The 22,071-nt window shown below is 40.7% G+C and overlaps 2 protein-coding genes across 6 annotated transcripts in view; one reads left to right on the top strand and one right to left on the bottom strand.

Moving 5' to 3' along the window:
- Window positions 1–4,749: 4,749 nt before the first annotated feature.
- On the top strand, window positions 4,750–9,922 carry LOC122875207 (G1/S-specific cyclin-D1-like). Its single transcript, XM_044194093.1, has 5 exons — window positions 4,750–5,353; window positions 6,641–6,856; window positions 7,323–7,482; window positions 7,956–8,104; window positions 8,651–9,922. Exons 1-5 carry the CDS (start codon window positions 5,153–5,155, stop codon window positions 8,810–8,812), a joined length of 888 nt encoding a protein of 295 aa, XP_044050028.1. The 5' UTR covers window positions 4,750–5,152; the 3' UTR covers window positions 8,813–9,922.
- A 9,551-nt stretch (window positions 9,923–19,473) lies between these two features.
- The window catches only part of bcar1 (BCAR1 scaffold protein, Cas family member), a 141,288-nt gene continuing 138,690 nt past the window's right edge, over window positions 19,474–22,071 (bottom strand). For all 5 annotated transcript variants that reach the window (XM_044192502.1, XM_044192505.1, XM_044192503.1 and 2 more), the window contains one exon: window positions 19,474–21,099. In XM_044192502.1, the coding sequence (XP_044048437.1) occupies window positions 20,554–21,099 (546 nt within the window). In that variant the 3' untranslated portion in view covers window positions 19,474–20,553. The remainder of the gene's footprint in view (window positions 21,100–22,071) is intronic.

Genomic DNA, 22,071 nt, shown 5'->3' with positions numbered 1-22,071 from the left:
CAGACTATAGATCTCTCTGAGACAAGGAGTGAGAGATTTTAGAGTGATGTTACAGTAAAACTTAAGGAGTGCACTGCACACTGCAGAGCCATGATGAGTAGATCAGTTCTTAGTAAAAAGTGAATTTTCTATCCTTTTCTACCCATGTTAGGATCATGGGTCACTGGAGCATATCCCAGCAGACATTGGGTGCGAGGAATTGTCCATCTTGGAAAGGTTGAGTGGTTAATTGCCTAATTTACCCAGTGTGTAAGAGATAAGGCTTGTGATGTTCTAGATTTTTGGTATTGTCAACAAATCCCAAAAGAAGACCATAACCAACGATGTGTTAGTCCATCTCTCAATGCTGACTCCCTTACCCTGTTTTTGGCACTCAGCCCTAAGTACCATTGGTTCCTATAAGTTAGTTATAGTTCTTAAGTAGGAGGAATTGATGGTTCCAGAAGTATATGTCCCATTCATTTTCCCCGTAGACAATGACCTCTATGGCCTGGATTGGCATGGATGATAAAAACTCAAAGGTACAAGCCTGTGGACATAAAGACTTCAGGGGAGAAGTTAACCATGACTCAGAAGATGCATTTTAGCAACATTCAATCTCCAAGCTTTAAATTCTGTGACATGTGGCGCTAGCGGCAGGGGGAACCAGTTGTTACTGTGACTTTTGTTTAGACCTAAGCGCAGCCACCTTATTCTCCACCGTACCGGAGGTGGCGTTCACCTCTCCTGGGCTGGGTCCTCTTGTTTGCATTCTGAGCACTCCAACGATTTCTGGTACAGGATCACATTCCAGACCAATCTCCAGTAGCTCTCTCATTTTTTCATTCAAGTCCTCACCGCCATCAAATGGCAGGCCCATCACAATGACTGACACATCAGAATCAAATTCATAAGAGTTTGGGGCTGGTTGTCTGTATTTTTTCTTCAAGCAAATGTGATACCGATTTCCAGGTCAATAGTTTCCCTTCTTTCTTCTGCACTGACTTCTGGAGCTCAGCCTTCATAGTTTTTTCCAGGGACCCATGCATGCTCTACACTTTAGTGTTGAACTGTCTTTCAGTGTTATCCATCTTTACTTGTAGTAGCTCCATCTCCTTCAGCAACACGTTTGTGTCTTTGTTTTCATCCTCGTCCTGTGCCTGATGGTGCGTGTGAATTGATTTAATTATATATTTAAGGCCCTGCACACTCACACAGGTGTTTTGAGTTATGTGGCCACTTAGACCTACTCAGGTTGGATTTGAAAAGCTATGTTTGCTGGGATTTACGTGAGGTCACCATGTACTAAGAATGATAAAGCAGTAACTTGTTTTGCAACAAAACACACAAGATAACAATACATTTTTATCTAATCAAGTTTTGGGATCTGAGAGAAGCCATTTTGCATAATGAGCCCTTTTACTTTTATATTTTAAGTACATTTTGCTGGAAATACTTTTACTCAGAACTGTGTAGAACTGTGAATGCAGGACTTTTACTTGTAAAAGTATTCTTACATTGTGGTATTGCTACTTTTACTCAAGTAAAAGATCTGAATACCTCATCCACCTATGCTGTTGAGAAAACTGATAAAACAATCTGAAGCTTAAAACAAATTCCGGGCCAATTTTGGATGAATTCAGCAACTATGGCAGCGTCTTTTGTTCACACATTCATTGATGAAGCATTTTGAATTCACTACGGCTTTGATTTGCGTCTCTGACTGGCTTCTTCTTTAGTCTCCATGGCTATGGCGGTCAAGACTCATTGTGGTATTTAGACCTGTCCCCCATGCCAAAATGATGGACAAAACATGACTTCTCAGAAACTCATTAGAAAAAATGTAAACTTAGGATGACACAGTAACTTATTGGATCTTAACATTATCCGGGAGAGTCCTGTGTTTCTATGTTAAGTAACATCAAGGATACTCTTTAAAGAAAAATTTTAAATGGGAAGACAGAATGGGGAAAAACAATTCCAGAACAAGTGGGTCCTCACTCCTTCACAAACATTGTTTCATTTTTTTTAAATGGCTCAGTAATTTCTTCAAACAGCTGGCCACTGTAGTTTTTAGCAAACATTACTCAAATAGGAGGAAATAGTGCATGTGTATGGGACTATTTTCACAGTGTTTGGACTGTGGGTGGAAACCAGACCGCCCAGAGGAAACCCACACAGAGCAAAGGTTTCAAGTTTCATTCTTTCATCTTATTATGAGCTCTGAGCTGATCAGCTTTTCCAGGAAATCAAATCAAGAAAAATATACTGCAAAACATTTAGGCGTGTTCACTACAGTACATGGGAGCATGTAGGATATAGAACAGGGCTTTAGTCATATTCAAACATTATGTGTAAAACATTTAAAGTTTAGTATATTACCATAAGTAAAATAACAGTTCAGTATAAGCCTGGACATAGTTCATATCAGTGGACTTTATTATCTACATTACTGATATGCACCATACATACAAAAAAAGTTATATTTATATTGCTCCATGTTTATTTAAATGACAGATAGTGTCACTATGCCACAGACAACCTTAGGTTAGTCAGACAGAGTGATATTCATAGCACAGTGTCATCAAAATAAGAAGCCAATATGTCTTCATATACTGGTCAAGCAAAGGAGCACCTTCAGTGGAAGACTCATCCCCCCACAATGCACCACAGAGCGCCACAGGAAGTCATTCCTGCCTGTGGCCATCAGACTCTTTAACTCCTCCCTCTAAGTGTCAGTCTGTATGACCCGAAGTCACTAAACTGGACATTGATCATTAACATCTCTGCAATACTTGAATAATTGTGCAATATTCTGTGTACTACTCCCATGCAATATTTAGTTTTCCTATTTTAGTTTATCCTATTTATTGATATTGATATTATTCATACCTCCATTACTGCTGTGCAATATCTTAATAATCTCAATAAGCTACACTTAACTCGACAGTACATGCACCACTACTTATTACTTATATTATTACATTGTATTATTATACTGTATTATCATCATCAACCGGTAAACCCACCTGGTACTTCACACTTATTTTATCTTATTTTATACTTATACCCACCTGGTACTTAATTTATTTTCTGACCTGTTTTTATAGTGTATTGTATTATATTTTTTTGCTAGTACTTTCTCCTGTGTGCACTGACGTAAAGGCGAGCTGCTGTAACAAAGAGTTTCCCTTCGGGGATCAATAAAGTTTTTCTGATTCTGATCTGATTCTGACTGCGTTTGGACATTGGATTCAATATGTGTGAAATATCTGGAGTATTTGAACTTTGTATAAGAAAAATACAGGCACAACACATGCCAAACCAAATGGTCTTTTTTGAATTGAGGCCTTACAGAAACGTAGCCCTACTACTCACAGGCTCTCTGGTTCAGCTAGTGAAATCAAGACCTGTCAGCCTCCACACCATCAGCATGCAAGCATTCTACACAGAGGCAAGTAGTGGCCACTACCACTGTGTATATACATATGTGAATGTTTGTGCTGTTGCACATGGCTAGAGGCTTACGTAAACCTATAAGTGCCAATGATATAATCGAACCACCGACCTTTCGATTGGTGGACGACCCGCTCTACCATCAAGTCGCAGCCTTGTACGATTGTATATAGAAAGAGAGAAATTGCACTCTGTGTTCTGCAGTCTGGACTAACAGATTAAAGTCCCTACAGAAAATATATGTATAATATGTATAATTATAGCATCTTTTAAAACTGTGTGTGAACTGCTGTCAGTTGTGGTGAATTTTTAATGCTACTTCTGGGAGTTGCCAAAGTCTTACTTGTTTATAAAGCCAAAAATAACCTAGAACCTTATTCATCAAAGTATCAATCAAAGATTCTCAAAATAACTACAATAGTTTTATGTTCCAGCCAGAACATTGAGTTCATTCCCCAAAGTTTTCCATTATGAAAAGGCTGCTTTTCCCTAAACTGTGTAATACCCTCCCTCTTGATCTCAGAATGTTAAGGCTGCTTGGTATTTTTTTAAAGGAATTAAAGAATACTTTTTCATTTGGAGCTTTCATGTTTATTTTGTGGTATTTTGGTAGTCTCTCTCTCTCTGTGTGTGTGTGTGTGTGTGTGTGTGTGTGCACGCGTGTACGTGAGCATATGTGTGCGTGTGTTTGTGTTCAGAATAAAGTTAGCCAAGCCTAGCTCTAATTCCGGAAGTATATCACTTTCTACTTTAAAGTAGGAGTAGGAAATGTGCTAGTTTGATTAGCAATAGGTACAATAACAATAAGCAACATTTTTCATTCATTCATGTCATATTCATCAGAATCTACCATATATTCAGAGGTATGATACTACTTAATTATACTTAGGTGAGTGAAAACAACATACAACATACATCTAGTAAACAAAAGTCACCAGTATGAATCTTATCTATTAAAGTGTTTCACCTCGGGGATCAATAAAGTATTTCTGACTCTGATTCGGATTCTGATGAAATAGCCCAAAACCTGGACCAAGATTTTCAGTGTAATTTCTCAATGATTTGTGCCACAGAAAAGAAATCCTATTTACTCTATCACCTCTATCACTAGAGGTGAGTGGGAAGGTAGTTAGCCTATTTTTGTAAACTAATGTGGGTGAATCGTCCCTTTAAATATAGTGCACTGATGTGATCTTCAGCGATTGCTGAAAAGATGGAAACGTTGTGCTCTTTTATTTTGAAATCTTTGGCCGGACGTGTTATCGTTTTATGCTGACTGACTTGACGCGGTCCAGTAATAAACCGGCGCAACAGCAAGGTGTTGATGGTAAACTGTCCTGTGTCTGCCGGTGGGAAGAGCGCTGCTACTCCGGTTTGTCCTGTAATTCTGTTTTGTGCAACAAAAGAAAATAACTCATAATCCGACGGAAAAGGAATAAACTAATCCACTATAATAACGGGAGACAAACGGGGAATCATCATTTACTACATTTCCCTTAACATAATTCCTAACTTTTTTCTAATCAGTAACTAGAGGTGATATTCTCCCACAAGTCAAAAAAGTTGGAAGACGATTTTGTATACAAGATGTGTTGCGGCTGAAAATTAGTTTTTGTTAGTTAAGTCGAAGCTTGTTTTAAGGTGTAAGTTATCACCAAGGACAAGACAAGAAGGACAAAGCTGAAACAGACAAAGTGCTAGGGGCAGAGTAAAGTCAATGGAACCTCAGTTGTGCTGTGAGGAGGACAGGCCTGCTATCCGGAGGGCCTACCGGGACTCCAACCTATTGACTGACCGGGTCCTGCACGCTCTCTTGCGGGCAGAAGACAAGTACCTCCCTGCTCCCAATTATTTCAAATGCGTCCAGAGAGAAATAGCTCCGTACATGAGGAGGATAGTGGCTACCTGGATGTTGGAGGTGAGTTAAAGCCAATACATAACGTTACGTGTTGTACAAAGAGAATCACGTTCACAAAACTGGTAGCTATTTCAAAGTTCCTCTGCTTATCTGCAAAGTTGCTTGGTACAAGAATGCCTTGTCTTTTTGTGAGTAGGCTAATTGAGAGTCGCTGGCGAATTCGGCATACAAGCTACGATAAATGTAAATCGACTGTCAAATCACAACTTTAGGAATAGATTCCGACTGCTCACTAGCACGTTTGATTTTGTGGAAGGGGACAGAGACGAATAAAAGGTGAATGCAATTTCTTTCAAAGGTGAACTAAGTGGAAGCCGTATTGAAGTTCTAGTCCTCAGGACTCTGTAGTGCCTAGACAAGTCGCGTGTAATGCAGTCTTGCCGATAAACAAGCGGTATTTTTAGATTTTCAGTGGTGTTTTTCGATGGAGTTTGGAATTCTGTTGTCAATGGAGTAACATAGTGGATTTGCTATCAAATGTAGGTTCACCATGGGCATGATACTTGTCCATAATGTATATTTTGTAACTACGTGTAGCCTGTTAAGAAGGCAAAAATGACGATGCCATGTGGAAAATGGTCATTTTAAGCAGTTTATCGAGTTAAAAAGTACTCATGGCTTTCAACAAACGCTTATCGACGCCTTCTTTAGCCTACTTAAATTATTTCCATGCGCTCACATGCCTGTTTAACTTAACGGGCTAGAAAGAAATTTCAAATCCACACAGAATGCATACCATATTTAAGAATATTTTGAAATAGTTTAGGAAAATGCTGCCAGTCTGTGCAGACCACGCGCTGCCTTTGTGTTGGGGGCTCGCGAGGAACTTAAAGGGTTCTCAAGATTGACCTCATTTAATGCTCCATGTCCTTTCCATAGACCTACAATTAACATTTCTTCTACTTTATATCATACACTTACTGGGACACTTACTGCAGGAGTGTAACTTTTAAGTTTTTCGCCTTACCTGATTTCTGTTTAGAGGTTTTCAGTTAATGATATAAAACCGAGAAAAGTAACAAATCCTCACGTGAGTGAAGCTGCCGGTAATGTTTACCGGAACTATCTGCCTAAACTGACACTAGTGCTCTCTTTTCTCCAAATTTAAACTCTATATTAGCATCAGGTAATATAGGTATTAGCATCATTTTTATAGGGTAAGGTAACATGAGGTCAGGGCCCTCTGTGACACTAATGTAACTGATAGTCGTAACAGTGAATTTTATAATGACATTGACGAGGAAACAGTATTTAATGGCAGGATTGTTGTCTGGTTTGTCTGTGCAGGTGTGTGAGGAGCAGAAGTGTGAGGAGGAGGTTTTCCCCCTGGCTATGAGCTACATGGACCGCTTCCTGTCAGTAGAACCCACCAAGAAGAACCATCTGCAGTTATTAGGAGCTGCCTGTATGTTCCTGGCATCCAAACTGAAGGAGACAATCCCACTCACTGCCGAGAAACTCTGCATCTACACAGATAACTCTATTGCACTTACTCAGCTGCTGGTAGGTCATTCAGTAGTGACCATTGCATTAAAACACTTTGTCTTAGTGGGGACACTATAATCGTCAGAAGTATGAAACATTTTGCCTAAGTATGTCATCAGGTCTACATGTCGGCCTGTCTCTACACTTTTGTTCAGATCAAGATATCGCAGCAGCTACTGCCCAGATTTCTATGGATTTTATGTTCCTTAGAGACTCCTCCTCCTCACCTTTTCCTGTAGTCCCACCACAAGGTTAAAATTTCCTTGACTGACACTTCAGGCTGTGATTGGAAAAAATGGCTGCATTGTCATGAAGTTCACTGTGGACATTCAAGGTCCCCAGAGGAGGACTCCTAATGGTTTTGATGACCCCACAAATAGACAAAAAACATCCACCACTATCTTTGTTAATCCCTGCATCTGTCCGTTTGGATCACACTTGAACCTGTCCTTTTGTCCCCCTCTCTGTCCTCATTCACTCACAGCAAATGGAGCTGCTGGTTTTGAACAAGCTGAAGTGGGACTTGGCCTCAGTAACCCCTCTCGACTTCATTGACCACTTCCTGTCTCAGCTGCCTGTCAGGAGAGAGAACGGGCCCATACTGAGGAAGCACGCTCAGACCTTTGTGGCGCTGTGTGCCACAGGTATGCATGGGTCAATCAACACGACATCATCAATAGACAAATAGTAGTGAGACAAATAGTAGTACAATTTTTTCTTCAAGTCATAAGTGGAAATACTGTGTATCGCACATCTATATCTCAAAACAACGCAGGGTCGCCCAGCAGAAAAGTTGAACCAGGCTAAACTTTTGCTGCGACTCAACGGCATGGTGCTGCGTTGGCCAGTCAAGTACTGTACATGCATGTGCACATTCCTGGTAGATTACTGTATAACATTAATCCCGTGTTTCTGCTGTTTATCTCGTGATTGCTGTGACAAAAATTTAAATAGTTTCCATGGTGATAAAAAATCTAAATCCTCGCTTAATAAAACATCTGCGACTATGGTTTGAAAGTTTGAAATCTGAATGTTTTTTTGTTTTTTTTTATTGTCATCAATACATCTGTTTAAATGGTACCACATTAACATTTGGTTCCATTATGATGCTCTGCAGATGTTAAATTCATAGCCAGCCCTCCGTCCATGGTCGCAGCAGGCAGCATGGTGGCAGCAGTGGAGGGCTTACAGATGAGAATGGTGGGCAATGCCATGATGTCTCAGAAACTGACAGAGCGGCTGGCACAAACCATCAGGAGTGACCCGGTTGGTACATCTGTCCATGACATGATTAGTACACACACTCACTGTACTAAAGCCTCATTTCCACTGCATGTTACGGCTCGGCTCGACTCAACACGCTTTTGGTACCAGGTAATTTTCTCATTTTCGTTTTCCACTGCAATGTAGGCGGGATTCTTAGCTGATCGTCATAGCTCCGCCACATGAAACTGCTGTGACATCATCTTCAACGCGTCACAAGCACAGGGTCTCTTGCTGGATCCTTTCATCAGCAACCAAACAGAGTAACGTCTGCACTTCGTCAAGTGACCACGGCATGGTTTTGTGGATTGCCATTTTTAAAAAAAAATCTGGGTCGAGTGAATAAAAAAAATAGCAGTCGCTATTGATGGCGGGTTTGTGCAGGATGTCCCTGTTGCACAAGTGACAATTCTACTGATGATTCTCTCTGACCAATCAGTGGTCTGAAATGGTCAGTTCCAAGCGAGTTGAGTTGTCGAGCCGTGCCGTACCATGCAGTGCTCATGCAGATCTCTGACTTTCAAACTAACCTGAATTCTCACTCTTCAGGACTGTCTCAGGGCGTGTCAGGAACAAATCGAGTCGCTGCTGGAAACCAGTCTCAGACAGGCACAACAACAGCAACACTCAGTTACCAAGGAAACTAAGGACATTGGTGAGGGGCAGGACCTCTCAACTACACCCACAGATGTCCAGGACATAAACATCTGATTGAGTGCTGCCAGTCAGACTGCTGGATGAGAATAGAAAAGCTGGTTGAACTGATGAAGTGGACGGTCGTCACAAAAACACACATGGCTTTGTTTACATGATGTGGTGTGTGTTTTGGAGCGCTTACAAGTGACTGGACTCAACAGTGTATCAGAACTTTTAATATTAAGTCCAGTATGAACTGTGGCGCGGACCAGGAGATGCTGACTGGAGACCATCACGTCCAGGACATTGACAACCTTAAGACTAGAATTCAGCTAAAGGAATGGCTGAAAGAGTAATGAGTGTTAAGTGGGGCTTTTTACTTGTGGGTAACAGTTTGATGCACCCACCAAGGTGTTTCGAAGGCCTAGTAGGTCTGTCTGAACCTACGCCTCCTCCTAAATTGAAACTGTCTAGCCTCAGAGACTAAAACTAATTGGTGCGTTTTGATGTCCCTGCGTTTAGAATACGGGTCGTATTCATTAAACGTTTAAGAATTACATGCAAGAATGCTCCAAAGAGCCAACTCAGGAGTAAAAAAGTTCCTTGCTAAAAGTGAACAGTGACTCCACTCCCAAAGAGTGTTTTTCTAGATTCAGCTGCTCTATTAGCATGACCACACAATGATCCTTGAAGGTACTAATATTTTGCCTCTTGAATAGAGAAGCCACAACTAAATTGTTGTACCAACATAGTAGTATGACCAAACTTTTAAATTTTTTTTTATTTTTAGGGTATTGCCCTCATGACATAAGCTTGTATCAGGTTAAGACCTATTTGGTGGTGCTTTTTTTTGTCTGTCTCAGGACAGAGTGAAGATGAATTAAGGAAAACTGTCTGATAAGACTCTTAAAGCCTGTTGATGATGATGATGATTATATAATTTCTTGGCCTATATTGTTGTGTGGTGGCATAATTTTTACTGGCCTAATGTAGATGAAGTGATGTCCACTTTCAGCAAGCTAAAACCAGTTACCCTCATCCTAAAGGTATGGTCACATAGAGAGTCGAAGTGAAACTGGAACTTCAGGGTTCTGCTCCAGAAGTAAGAAAACCTCATTCAAAATCCCATTGACATTTGTAACAACGCTAATAATTAAAAATCCAGCCTTGGAACAGGCACCTTTATCAACAGTATGTTGTGTGGCTCACTTCACATGTTTAGATAAGCCCAATAGTGTTTTGAAAAATTATCTAATATAATGTTTCCTATAAGGGCCACTGTCCAGGGTGTACCCTGCCTAAGGCCCAAAGTCACTGGGATAGGCTCCAGTCACCCGCGACCCCTAACGGGACCAAGCGGTAGAAAATGGATGGATGGATGGATGTTTCCTATAAGGAAAAACATTTCCCGTAAGCCCTAGATGTTTGCGGGCTAAACGTCACAGCTCAACAAAAGAAGTGAGTTGAGGGGTTGCGGTTAGCTCTGACATGTCTGTAATAACAGCAGGACAGAGAGGAGTGACTGCTGTAGAAGTTTTTAGACAGCAGAGATTACAGCCTTTAGAAGAGAGTGTTGGTAAGTTTTAGTTTTAGTCACCATTTCCGTTTATATTGTGCTTTGCTGCCGCATACTACCAAATAAATTTGCAAACAAATTACTACAAAGTATCTACCAGAGACAGACCGGTGAGGCTCCAGGGAAGTTGCCAACTTTGTCAAGTTGCTTATCCAACCTAAATAGTTCACAATGCAATAGATGCTGATCTTACACTGGCAGCTGGTACACAAGAAATTAAAGTACCATTTTATTGTTTTATGGTAACAAATGAACAAGTGCTGATGTCAAACTGTGAATACGACTGCCACTTTTAAAACTTGAAAAAATGTTTACTAGGTGTGAACAGCTCCTCCATTTCTGCTGTATTCCATTGTAGGATAACAGTGTGCATCATCACACTCACAATTGTAATCAGCATTAGTTGTTAATCTAGCATCAACTATACTTTATTAATTTTCCACCAGGAACACACTTCATACTCAAAACACAGGTAGTATATAGTATGCAACTGGGAAACAGCTCTCCTTTTCCCTTGCTTTGTTGGTCTATACATTTTGTGCCCCTTTTGCTCTGACAAATGACATTGTATTGGTTTAAAGAGGAGTAGGAGGAGAGAAGTTTTTTGTTTTGGTTTTTAAAATGCCAGTAGTGAAAGTGGTGTATTTTTTGAACACACTGCCACAGACCATCCCACTCATGATCAAAAAAGCACCTTTTATGTGACCCCAATGAATGGTTAAGTTAGGGTCTCTCCATATCTCATATACAGTACGTCTGTGTCAGAATTACTTAAAGACTCCTTGCAATATCATACAGTCCAGTACAAAGACTGGAATCAAATTGAAATTTGATCAAACTCAATTCATTTTCAAAATTCAGATGATAGAATAGAGATTTAATTCAATGAAATTCAGTTTCAGAGCATGATGCACAATTAAAAATTTGTGCAGTTCAAATCTGGCAACTGCTGGCACAAATATCTGCTGTCTGCAGGCAAGTGGAATGGGTGATTTTAATCCCAAATGATTATAACTTGATTTAGTTAATTGTTGTCCTCTCATTACTTGGTTGCCACTGATGGTGAAGAATGAAAGAGAGGAGGTTGAGGAGATGAAAACAACATTTTAAGAAGAGCAACAGAATAAATTCTTTAGTCACAGATACAGTGCATCCGGAAAGTATTCACAGTGCTTCACTTTTTCACTCGTTATGTTACAGCCTTATTCCATAATGGATTAAATTAATTTTTTTCCTCAAAATTCTACAAACAATACCCCATAATGACAACGTGAAAGAAGTTTGTTTGAAATCTTTGCAAAATAATTAAAAATAAAAAACGAAAAAATTTCATTTACATAAGTATTCACAGCCTTTGCCATGACACTCAAAATTGAGCTCAGGTGCATCCTGTTTCCACTGATCATACTTGAGATGATTGGAGTTAACCTGTGATAAATTCAGTTGATTGGACATGATTTGGAAAGGTACACACCGGTCTATATAAGGTCCCACAGTTAACAGTGCATGTCAGAGCACATACCAAGCCATCAAGTCCAAGGAATTGTCTGTAGACCGCCGAGACAGGATTGTATTGAGGCACACATCTGGGGAAGGGTACAGAAAATTTTTTCCAGCATTGAAGGTCCCAATGAGCACAGTGGCCTCCATTATCCGTAAACAGAAGAAGTTTGGAACCACCAGGACTCTTCCTAGAGCTGGCCACCTGGCCAAACTGAGCGATCGGGGAAGAAGAGCCTTAGTCAGGGAGGTGACCAAGAACCCGATGGTCACTCTGACAGAGCTCCAGCATTTCTCTTTGGAGAGAGGAGAACCTTCCAGAAGAACAACCATCTCTGCAGCACTCCACCAATCAGGCCTGTATGGTAAAAGGCAAATGACAGCCTGCCTGGAGTTTGCCAAAAGGCACCTGAAGGACTCTCAGACCATGAGAAACTAAATTCTCTGGTCTGATGAAACAAAGATTGAACTCTTTGGCCTGAATGGCAAGCTTCATGTCTGAAGGAAACCAGGCACCGCTCATCACCTGGCCAATACCATCCCTACAGTGAAGCATGGTGGTGGCAGCATCATGCTGTGGGGATGCTTTTCAGCGGCAGGAACTGGGAGACTAGTCAGGATCGAGGGAAAGATGAATGCAGCAATGTACAGAGACATCTTTGATGTAAATCTGCTCCAGAGCGCTCTGGACCTCAGACTGGGGCAAAGGTTCATCGTACAACAGGACAACAACCCTAAGCACACAGCCAAGATAACAAAGGAGTGGCTACGGGACACCTCTGTGAATGTCCTTGAGTGGCCCAGCCAGAGCCCAGACTTGAACCTGATTGAACATCTATGGAGAGATCTGAAAACGGTTGTGCACGGACACTCCCCACCCAACCTGATTTAATTGAGAGGTCCTGCAAAGAAGAATGGGAGAAACTACCCAAAAATAGGTGTGCCAAGCTTGTAGCATCATACTCAAAAAGATTTGAGGCTGTAATTGGTGCCAAAGGTGCTTCAACAAAGTATTGAGCAAAGGCTGTGAATACTTACGTACATGTGATTTTTTTTTTTTTTCAAGTTAAAATGAGTTAGTTAGCATGCAAAGACTCAGTGGTGGCTGAGAACTACGGTTACAAGAATAACCTCACGTTAACCATGGAAAAGATCACAACAGTAAAACCTCAATGAAAACACATCAGTAACGTCACATGTTATTCAATGTTATGCCCAGTTGTTATGTTACCCGTCTGTGGGAGGGAAAGAGAGGTGGCTTTGGTGCTGCTGTTAGCTGGTGGTCAGTCTGTTGTAGACGATCCAAGCTTGGAAGAATTGTGGTTCCGCTGTGGAAGTGTCTTTTGCTGTACAGTGTCCGCTTGTAGAGTGAATGCAGTCTCCTAACAAAAGTTCAGTTAACAATCACCCAAATGAATTAATTAATATGTGGAGTCCCAACATTAGCATCAGCTTTTCAACAAAACTTAAAATATTCCATGTTTCATACATTATTGGTATTACTCAAATTTTAAAGCCAGCAATTCAGTTTAGCGTCAGCTTCTCAACAGCCAGCATTCACACCGCAATTTCTTCAGAAATTGCTTAATAATCAAATCAAATCGGGAAAACAAAACCAAATTAATTAAAATTCGACCATTAAATTGATCAGTCTCTTAAGAAGGATTGAATTATTTTCCAAAGATTGACCATGTCTTCTGCTTCAAAGAAAAGACACAGACAACTTCTTACTGATTAAATGAGGACATTTATTTATTTATAACTGAGTAAATGAAGGATTAATAAGTTATATGATAAAGGAAATAAACAAACAGAACAGATGAAATTGCAGATATTAAGTGATGAAATACACCTGATATTATTGGTAATAGTGAAGCGAAGTATGTGATCGACTGCAAGACTCTAATGTCATGCTAGGGCTTCTCTAAATAGGAATTAAAATATTTTACTCGACAACAACTCTTTATCACAGAAAAACCGTGGTTTAGCTTACTTTTGTGAAGTGCTGGCAAAGATGAGGCGTTTCTGCTGGCTTTCCAACGTGGTGTAAGTTAAAAAAAAATTGCTGTCATTTCCGTGTGTGTGAGCAGCCTAGGAAGTAACTGATACAAGCATGGCAGTGCTGAATCTGCTGTGCAAAGGAAGTTGCGGGTGGTCTGCCTGTGAGTCAGACTCTGTGATTTAGGAGCCCAGTAGGTAGCTCTCAGGTGACTCAGAGAAAGCGGTTGGTCACCGAGCTGATGAGGTCTCCTGGCCGGTCTGGTGGTCTCGTTTCAGGGCCAACGGCAAAGGTCCATGCCAAGGCACTGCTGGCACAGTTCTCTGGGAGATGCAGGATTTAAAGTTTCTTTGGTTCTAATATTTGTTGTGTTAGAACACAGATGTTGTCTAGGCTTCTTTTAGAAGGGTTTGGCTTTTTAAAGTTGGCTGGCTTCCAGTGGTTCAGGGTGGCTTAAAAAAGAAATGATGTGTGTAAAAATCTCGAAGCTACAAAAATATAAAAGTCAAAAGAAATAACTCCTCTGTTTAATACTGAGGCATTAAAAAACTTGCTTGGAAAAAGGTTAAATTGTGAACGGACTTTAGGCGAGGGAAAAGAAAACTTCAACTTCATTATCTTAAGAAATATGTATTAAGCAGTGATGTGTCGGTCACTAACGAGCTGGCTCCTTTAAGTGAACGATGGGAGCTGGCTCCCATCTGAGAGCCCCCCCACCAGAAATGCATGACAACGAACAAACGACAGATTTGAATAGAGCAGATTTTTTTTTTCATATTATATCTAAATTAAATTTCAATTAAATTGAAATATACTTTGTGTCTGTATAGATCTGTGTAAACAGTAAGACAATTAGATTTGTTGGGTCTCTGTAATTAATTTTATAAAGAGTAAGGTCTAGACCTGCTCTATAGGAAAAGTGCAATGAGATAACTTCTGTTATGAATTGGCGCTATATAAATGAAATTGAATTGAATGGTGCGGAGTGCAAATGGTGCTGAAATAAATATGATAATGTAACAGGTTGCTTTATGTACATGAGGTAGGTGGATGTGACAGTGTGTACAGTGTGTGTAGATTTAAAAAGTGATAATATTTACATAAACAATGAGCTAAATTTACAGGTATGAATGTTTGTGTCACAGGGTTATTGAACAGGGATTGTTCATGACACTGTGACTGTTGTTAAGTGTTCATCAGTGATGGCTTGTGGATAGAAACTGTTCTTGTGTCTGGTTGTTTTGGCTCTGTAGTGCCTACCAGAGGGGAGAAGTTGGAACAGGTTGTGTCCAGGGTGTCTGCAGTGATGTTTCCTGCTCATTTCCTGACTCTGGACATGTGTAAGTCCAGCATGGAGGGCAGGTCGGCACCGATGATCTGTGTGAAGGATGTCTGGGATAATGGTGTTGAACGCCGAGCTGAAGTCCACAAACAGGATCCTTGCGAATGTCCCTGGAGAGTCGAGGTGCTGCAGGATGTAGTGCAGTCCCATGCTGATTGCTTCATCGATAGTTATTCTTGACACATCCCACTGTTGGGACCACTGGCACTCCACCATTTGAATTCATTCATTTGTGGGACTTTAACCGAACTTTTATTAGCTTCCAGCTACCATTGGTCAGTCTGAGCTGTGACCCACGATGTCACCAGGTCAATAAATCAGTCAGCAGCCATTGTTCTCACTCCAGGAACTCTTCAAAAGCAGCAGTCTCCCTCGCTCTTTTCCTCCTGGCTTCGTCTACAGCATTGCTGCTCAACAGCAGCTGCCACCACCGTGTAATCTGCTTGGAGCAGACACACAGCAGAACCAAACTCTCTCTTACAGCAGCGATGCAAGGGCCTGCATAAGATTTCTGCAACAATACTTAGTTGGGCCAACGACTACTACACAAAGTCTGCCAGCTAACTTTAAGAACTAACTTTGAGAACACCATCAGACAGAGCGAGCAGTTCCTCTATCTGCACAACCAGACTGCACAGCAAGGACTTTTCTCCAATTGGAACCAAAATTCTTCCCTGCCTGGCTCATCCACATGGACAGCTAATAATAAATCTAATTCTGCACGCTGGTTCAAGACAACCACCATTGTCCCTGTACCTAAAAAGGTCTGCAGTGTCTAGTTTAAACGACTACCGCCCTGTGCCACTCACCTCCATTCTTATGAAGTGCTTTGAAAAACTGGTTCACAGAGATCCACAGAGGATGCCATCTCCACTGCCCTCCACTCAGTCTTCACACACCTTTAAAATAGCAACACCTACATCGGAATGCTGCTTGTTGATTTCAGCTCAGCATTCAACACAATCTCCCCCATGAAACCGATTGACAAACTAAGCACTCTGGTCTTGAGTACCACACTCTGTAATTGGATATTGGACTTCCTCACAAACAGACCCCAGACAGTTTGGATTGGCCGTCACAACTCCTCCACTCTAGTGCTGAACACCAGAGCCCCCCAGGGCTGTGTGCTCAGTACCCTCCTGTTCACGCTGTACACCCATGACTGCAATCCCCATCATGGAGACAACTCTGTTGTGAAGTTTGCGGACGACACCACCATCATCAGCCGGATTACAAACAATGATGAGACTTCATATCAGGAGGAAATCAACAATCTTGCAGAGTGTGCACAGAGAACAACCTACTGCTAAACGTGAGCAAAACCAAGGAGCTGATCAGTGATTTTAGGAAAAAGGAGGCAAAGACATACACTCCTGTCTACATCAGTTCCTGAGAATCAGCATCACAGATAACTTGTCATGTACATCACACATCTCCATGCTGGTAAAGAAAGCTCAGAAACGTCTGTATTTCTTAAGGAAACTTAAGATGGGAAAATTCCTGTGCCAAGTTCTTGTTAACTTTTACAGAGGAGGAATAGAAAGCATCCTGACTGAAAACTTTACAAACTGGCATGGGATGTGCACAGCCAAGGACAGGATCATTGGTACCCATCTACCAAGCATCAGTGATATCGGAGAGGTGAGGTGCCTGCAAAGACCCCAAAGGATACTAAAAGACAACAACCACCCCAGCCACAGCCTGTTCACCCTGCTGCCGCCTGGAAAGATATACAGAAGTATCCGCTGTTGTACCACCAGACTACAGAGCAGCTTCTTTCCTCAGGCTGTGAGACTCCTCAACTCCACTTCATCCTCCGCACTCCACCATAAATAAATGACATGGAACTTTCTGTTATGCTGGTTTTGCACATTACCATACCTTTGTATAATATACGTATATAAGTAACCTTATATAATGTTTTTTATTTTTATTCTATTCTAATTTTAAATATTTGTATTTATGTTCTGTGTGTGTAGCGTGAAGGGCAACTACAACTTTAATTTCATTGTGCACTGTGTTGTAGAATGCCAAATAAATATACCATGAACCTTGAATATTGGACTTACATTCATCAGGTGAACACAAACATAACTCCAGATGAATGCTAATGTTTCTCTGTGTCTGCTGGATGTGTAAATAGGCAACTGCTAACACGTTAGCCATAAGAACTTTATAAGGCCAAAATATGTCTAATGTGCGATTTGTTGTGGCGATTCCAAGAGGCTAAAAACAAAAACCAGATTAATGAAACTTTAATTGTATTAAAGATTCTGCAGTAAATCTGCACTACCCCTGTACTGTAGCTTGCTCAGCATGTCAATAGTAGTTACCAGTAGTTTTAGGTCTAGTATGTTAACTTTGTTCTTGTATATTAACTTTGACAAATATTAATTTCAGCCAGTAAGCACAGTGTAAGCTAAAATGTTGGTGGTAAAATACAATTTTAGCACTGGTGGTGACATATTTGAACTGCCAGATGTTTCCCACTAGTAAACAAAGTCAGCATGGCAGCCATGTCTCCATTTTTTTTTTTACTAACTATAGCTAAAGCTGGCCTGTGTCAAAATCCTGTATCCTGTGTGCAGTCTTGTCACAGCACTAATGTCCGCTGGGCACCTCCTGTGATTTATAGCTCATGACGTCCCCATGAACTGTGATAGATATTTACAGTGGACAGTTTGGGTAATAATTTTACTGTTCACCTATGTTTTCTCTTCCAAATAGATAACTGACTAACCCGTTGACTGTCTGACTGGTTGTGTTGCTTGGATGTTGTCATAACCAAAAATTAAACCCAATTTGTAATAAGCTGCAGTTTTCCTGTAATCCTGTTTGAATGTACCTGGTCCATGTTTACAGTTTTTCACAAGTCACTTTTCTCTATACGAATTCACTTTTTCAAAACTCTTCACACAGTCAGTACAACAGAAGTCAATGTGGATTAAGCTGTGGATCACTTTTCATTGCTTTTACACAAAATGCATTCAATGTCTAGATCTTTCAAATGTCATGAACTGTTTTCTCACTCAAACTCAGCCACCACCAAAACTCTCCATTTACAAACTCTGAATTTACTCTCCATTTCGCACTTTTACATACTATTGCCAAATTACATTCATTTTCATACTTTCACTACATTTACTTTCAAAACCTAACTTTCCATTCCTCAACCCCACAGAGGAAATCCTTTCCTCATGGAGGTGGAAAGTTTATGACCACATGATCAGATGTCCCTCTGGGACATAATGAATGCTGGATGTCTGGACATTACCAGATTACCAGGGATGGATCAGGTTTGTAAAAATAGTCTTTCCCAGGTGTATTGCAAGAGAGGACACAAGGTGTGGATGAGAACTTCCAGAAGCAGAAGACAGGGTTGTCTACCACTGTTGTATTTCTATATCTGTAGCTTATATCTTAAAGCCTCCTGAGGCAAATTTGTGATATTGAGATATATAAATAAAATTGACTTGACTTATACAAGTATGTATAGTGAATATGTAAAATTTTAAATAAATAATAAAAAAAATACTAAATTACTTTAGTTTCATTTTGTGCACTTGGAATTACTCTCTGTAAAAATGGCAAAAAAACATTTACTATAAAGAAGCACAATCCATGCAATAAAGAAGTGACCTTATTTTTGTTGTAATGGTATCTTGGTTTATGCTACATAAATAAATAAAATATACTTTTACAAAGACAATAGTGACACTATTTGTAATGCTACATGTTGTTAGTGATTTTTATGGTCAATATATAATGAATGACAAAGTGTTACTGTTGGCAGACAAATGTTTTCAGTGTTTGGGTACACAAGTTGATCCTGAGCTGTAGAAGCAATGTGTTTTGGTTGCATTTGTGCATTTTGGATGAGATGAACTGTTGTGCTGTGCTGCATGTCAGTAAAGAGAATTGTGTGACGAGTTTTGAAAAAGTGAACTTGTATAGAGAATTGTGAGTTCCACTGTAAGTTACCAACCACATGTCACCAAAAACAGTCATTTCAGACTATGAATCCACATCAAAATAATTTGGTGTCATTTTGTCATTCCTTGATACGGTTTTCTTTATCTTCTCTTGCTGCAATAGAAATTTGATAACATTCTGAAAGCAAATGCAGTAGACTGATAGCTACTCAGCATTGAGAGGTTTCACAGTATCTTGAGATAATCGTTTGCATTAGTTTAGGAAATGAGGGCGAAACACAGACGTCTGTGCAAATGCCCTTCACAGTGTCTTCAGGCGATTCTACTATGATTCATTGCCATTTCACATCATTTCTGAATATTTCAAAAACACACCAGATCACAGTGTCAGAGAAAACAATAAAAGCAGGTTTAATTTAATTTGTAGTTTTTAACCTTTTACACGCCTTTTCTTTAATACATGCCTCTTACAAAACAACCTACGTATAGTTTTCCAAAAAAGCAACTGAGATAGCACTGAGTTCATCTTTAATAACTGCAGTACTGGAACTGTACAGTTACGTGGACAACTTTTGGCAGCATCATTGCCTGCACTGGTCGACTGAAATCAGTGTGGACAACTTATCAAGCCACAACGGTAATGTACAGCTCTAACACAGAGGCAACATGGCAGCGTGTAGAACTGTCAGTTTGTCATCAGGTGAAGTTTAAAGATGGGTGTGTGCTCCAGTGTTTTCTTGGAAAGTGTGCCTTTGTCAGGGATGGAGAAGAGCATAGATGTACTACAACATACAGTCATACATATCTGGAATTTACACATCCATAACAATAATGATACAAGGATCAAGAATCAGTCATAATTATATGGTATAGCAATAATAATAACAATTATTGATATTGTCTAAAAACTACACTTGTGTTTTCATCTTTTCTTTCTTCAAAAAAAAGAACCATATATTTATATTTATATACTGGAAATTCTTAAGTCTTTCTTAGTTCTGGTTTTCTGACTAAATAGGTAACTTAAATATTTACAGTGATTATTTTACAACCATTGGCCCAGCCCACTGAAGATAAAATTTTCCTTTTAGTTTGTCTAGAATAAAAAGAACGCAGAGGAAGGAGAGATGAGGGAAGAACGGTCCCAGTGAAAGGCAAGGTAGGGAGGGAGGAGGATGTGAGGTCAGTAACCCTGTTCCCAGACCCCCAGGATCCAGGGCCACACAGGGATTCCCATGCTACAGGTCAGGAGCGTAAGGGATGGAAAGCCTCACCCTGTCGAGGCACGCAGGGTCTCCAGCCTCACACTGGAAGGGTGTACAGGGTTTCCCGCAGCACTCTGTGCTCCAGATCCTCCTACCTTGTGCTGCAGGGGTGTACAGGGTCATCCACCCCTTGTAACAGGGAAGATAACTGCCCCATGTTCCTGGGACATCTCAGTTTGTGTTACTGTTTGGTCCCCCTCCCCTACATCACCAGCAGCTGTCCCAGCACCATCCTGAACTGCTGCGTACACCCTGCCAGCTCCCTCACCCTCTCAGTCATCTCTCTGGCAGCTCCAGGGGAAGGATACTGAAGCGCCGCTGTCTTCGTACTGATCACGATGTCTTTGAGTTTTTCACAGAGGGTGTTGCTGCTCTGGGCCACCCGGGCCCTCACCTCAGGAGACTTGGCCTGGCGCGACAGCGTGTCGCCGATGAACACCAGCTTGTGCGCGCTAAGGATGACAAACTTACTGTGCGCCACAAAGATCTTGGGTGGCTGGTTGGAGTTGACAGCGGTGAAGAAGGCATCGATGGCATTGGTCACAGTGGTGACGTTCTGCTCGCATTGCTCCTGGTAGAAGAGGAGGAGCTGCCGGTCGCCGTGGCACAGTTTGGAGGAGGTGAGGCCTCCAGAACCATTCTGGGCCAGGTGGTTGGCCAGAGGGTGGTGCGGGGACGGGACCCAGCCCGTCATGTCGTTGTTGATTGGCCGGCTGACTTCCTGCTCTAGCCGCTCAAACTGTTTAATCTGGAAGGAGAAGAGAAGGAAGGAGTCAGTTAAAGCTTAATAATAATAATACTTGTAGAGCTGCAACGATTAGCTGAAAAATAATTTGCAACCATTTTGATAATCGATTCATTTAAGTCATTTATCAAGCAAAACTGCCAAACATTCTCTGGTTCAAGCTTTCAATTCAATTCAATTCAATTTTATTTATATAGCGCCAATTCATAACAGGGTCAGGGTTTTCCTATAGGGCAGGTCTAGACCGTACTCTTTCCTCTGATTTATATGATTCTAAATTAAAAATGTTGTGGTTATAGACTATTGATCAGACAAAACAAGTAATTGAAAAACATAACACTGGGATCTAGAAACCTTTGATCTTCTTCTTTCAAAAGAATTACTCAAGAAAATAATCGCTAGATTAATTGATAATGAAAATAGTTGCAGCCCTAAATACTTGTGCTTAGGTTTTAATTGAGTGCAGTTGTATAGGTCACAAATCAAACTTCAACTCTGCCTGGTCAGATAGGTACCATACCAATCAATAAACATTTAGATTAAACATGATTTGCCACATCTACCAACCTTTGATAATAACTATTAATTGCATTGTAATTTCCACCAGGAATGGAAGGACATGTCCCCCTCATTTTGTAAAATTCTATTTTTGTCCCTCAGACTTTTACAGACACAGAAAGCAGTGAAAGGTTAAAAAAAACTTTATAACAACTTAATGAGGTGAGTATGTCACAGTTGTGTGTCTGTCCGCTTGTTTTGGAGTTCGTCTGTCCCCTAGTTGCCGAGCATCGATTAAAGCAGCTCAAGTTACAACTAGACCTGCAAGCAGGTATTAATCGCACTATGCGGCCGACGGAGGCAGTGCAAGTCAGAGCTGCGGTCCTACGAGCGTGATGCGAGTTGCAGGTGGAGATCAGCACAGAGATTGGAGAACATTCAGTTCAAAGACAGTGAGGAAAAATTATTTTAGCAATA

Source organism: Siniperca chuatsi, linkage group LG4 (genome assembly GCF_020085105.1).
Source record: "Siniperca chuatsi isolate FFG_IHB_CAS linkage group LG4, ASM2008510v1, whole genome shotgun sequence".
Classification (NCBI taxonomy): domain Eukaryota; kingdom Metazoa; phylum Chordata; class Actinopteri; order Centrarchiformes; family Sinipercidae; genus Siniperca; species Siniperca chuatsi.
This window is presented reverse-complemented; position numbering and strand designations above follow the sequence as displayed.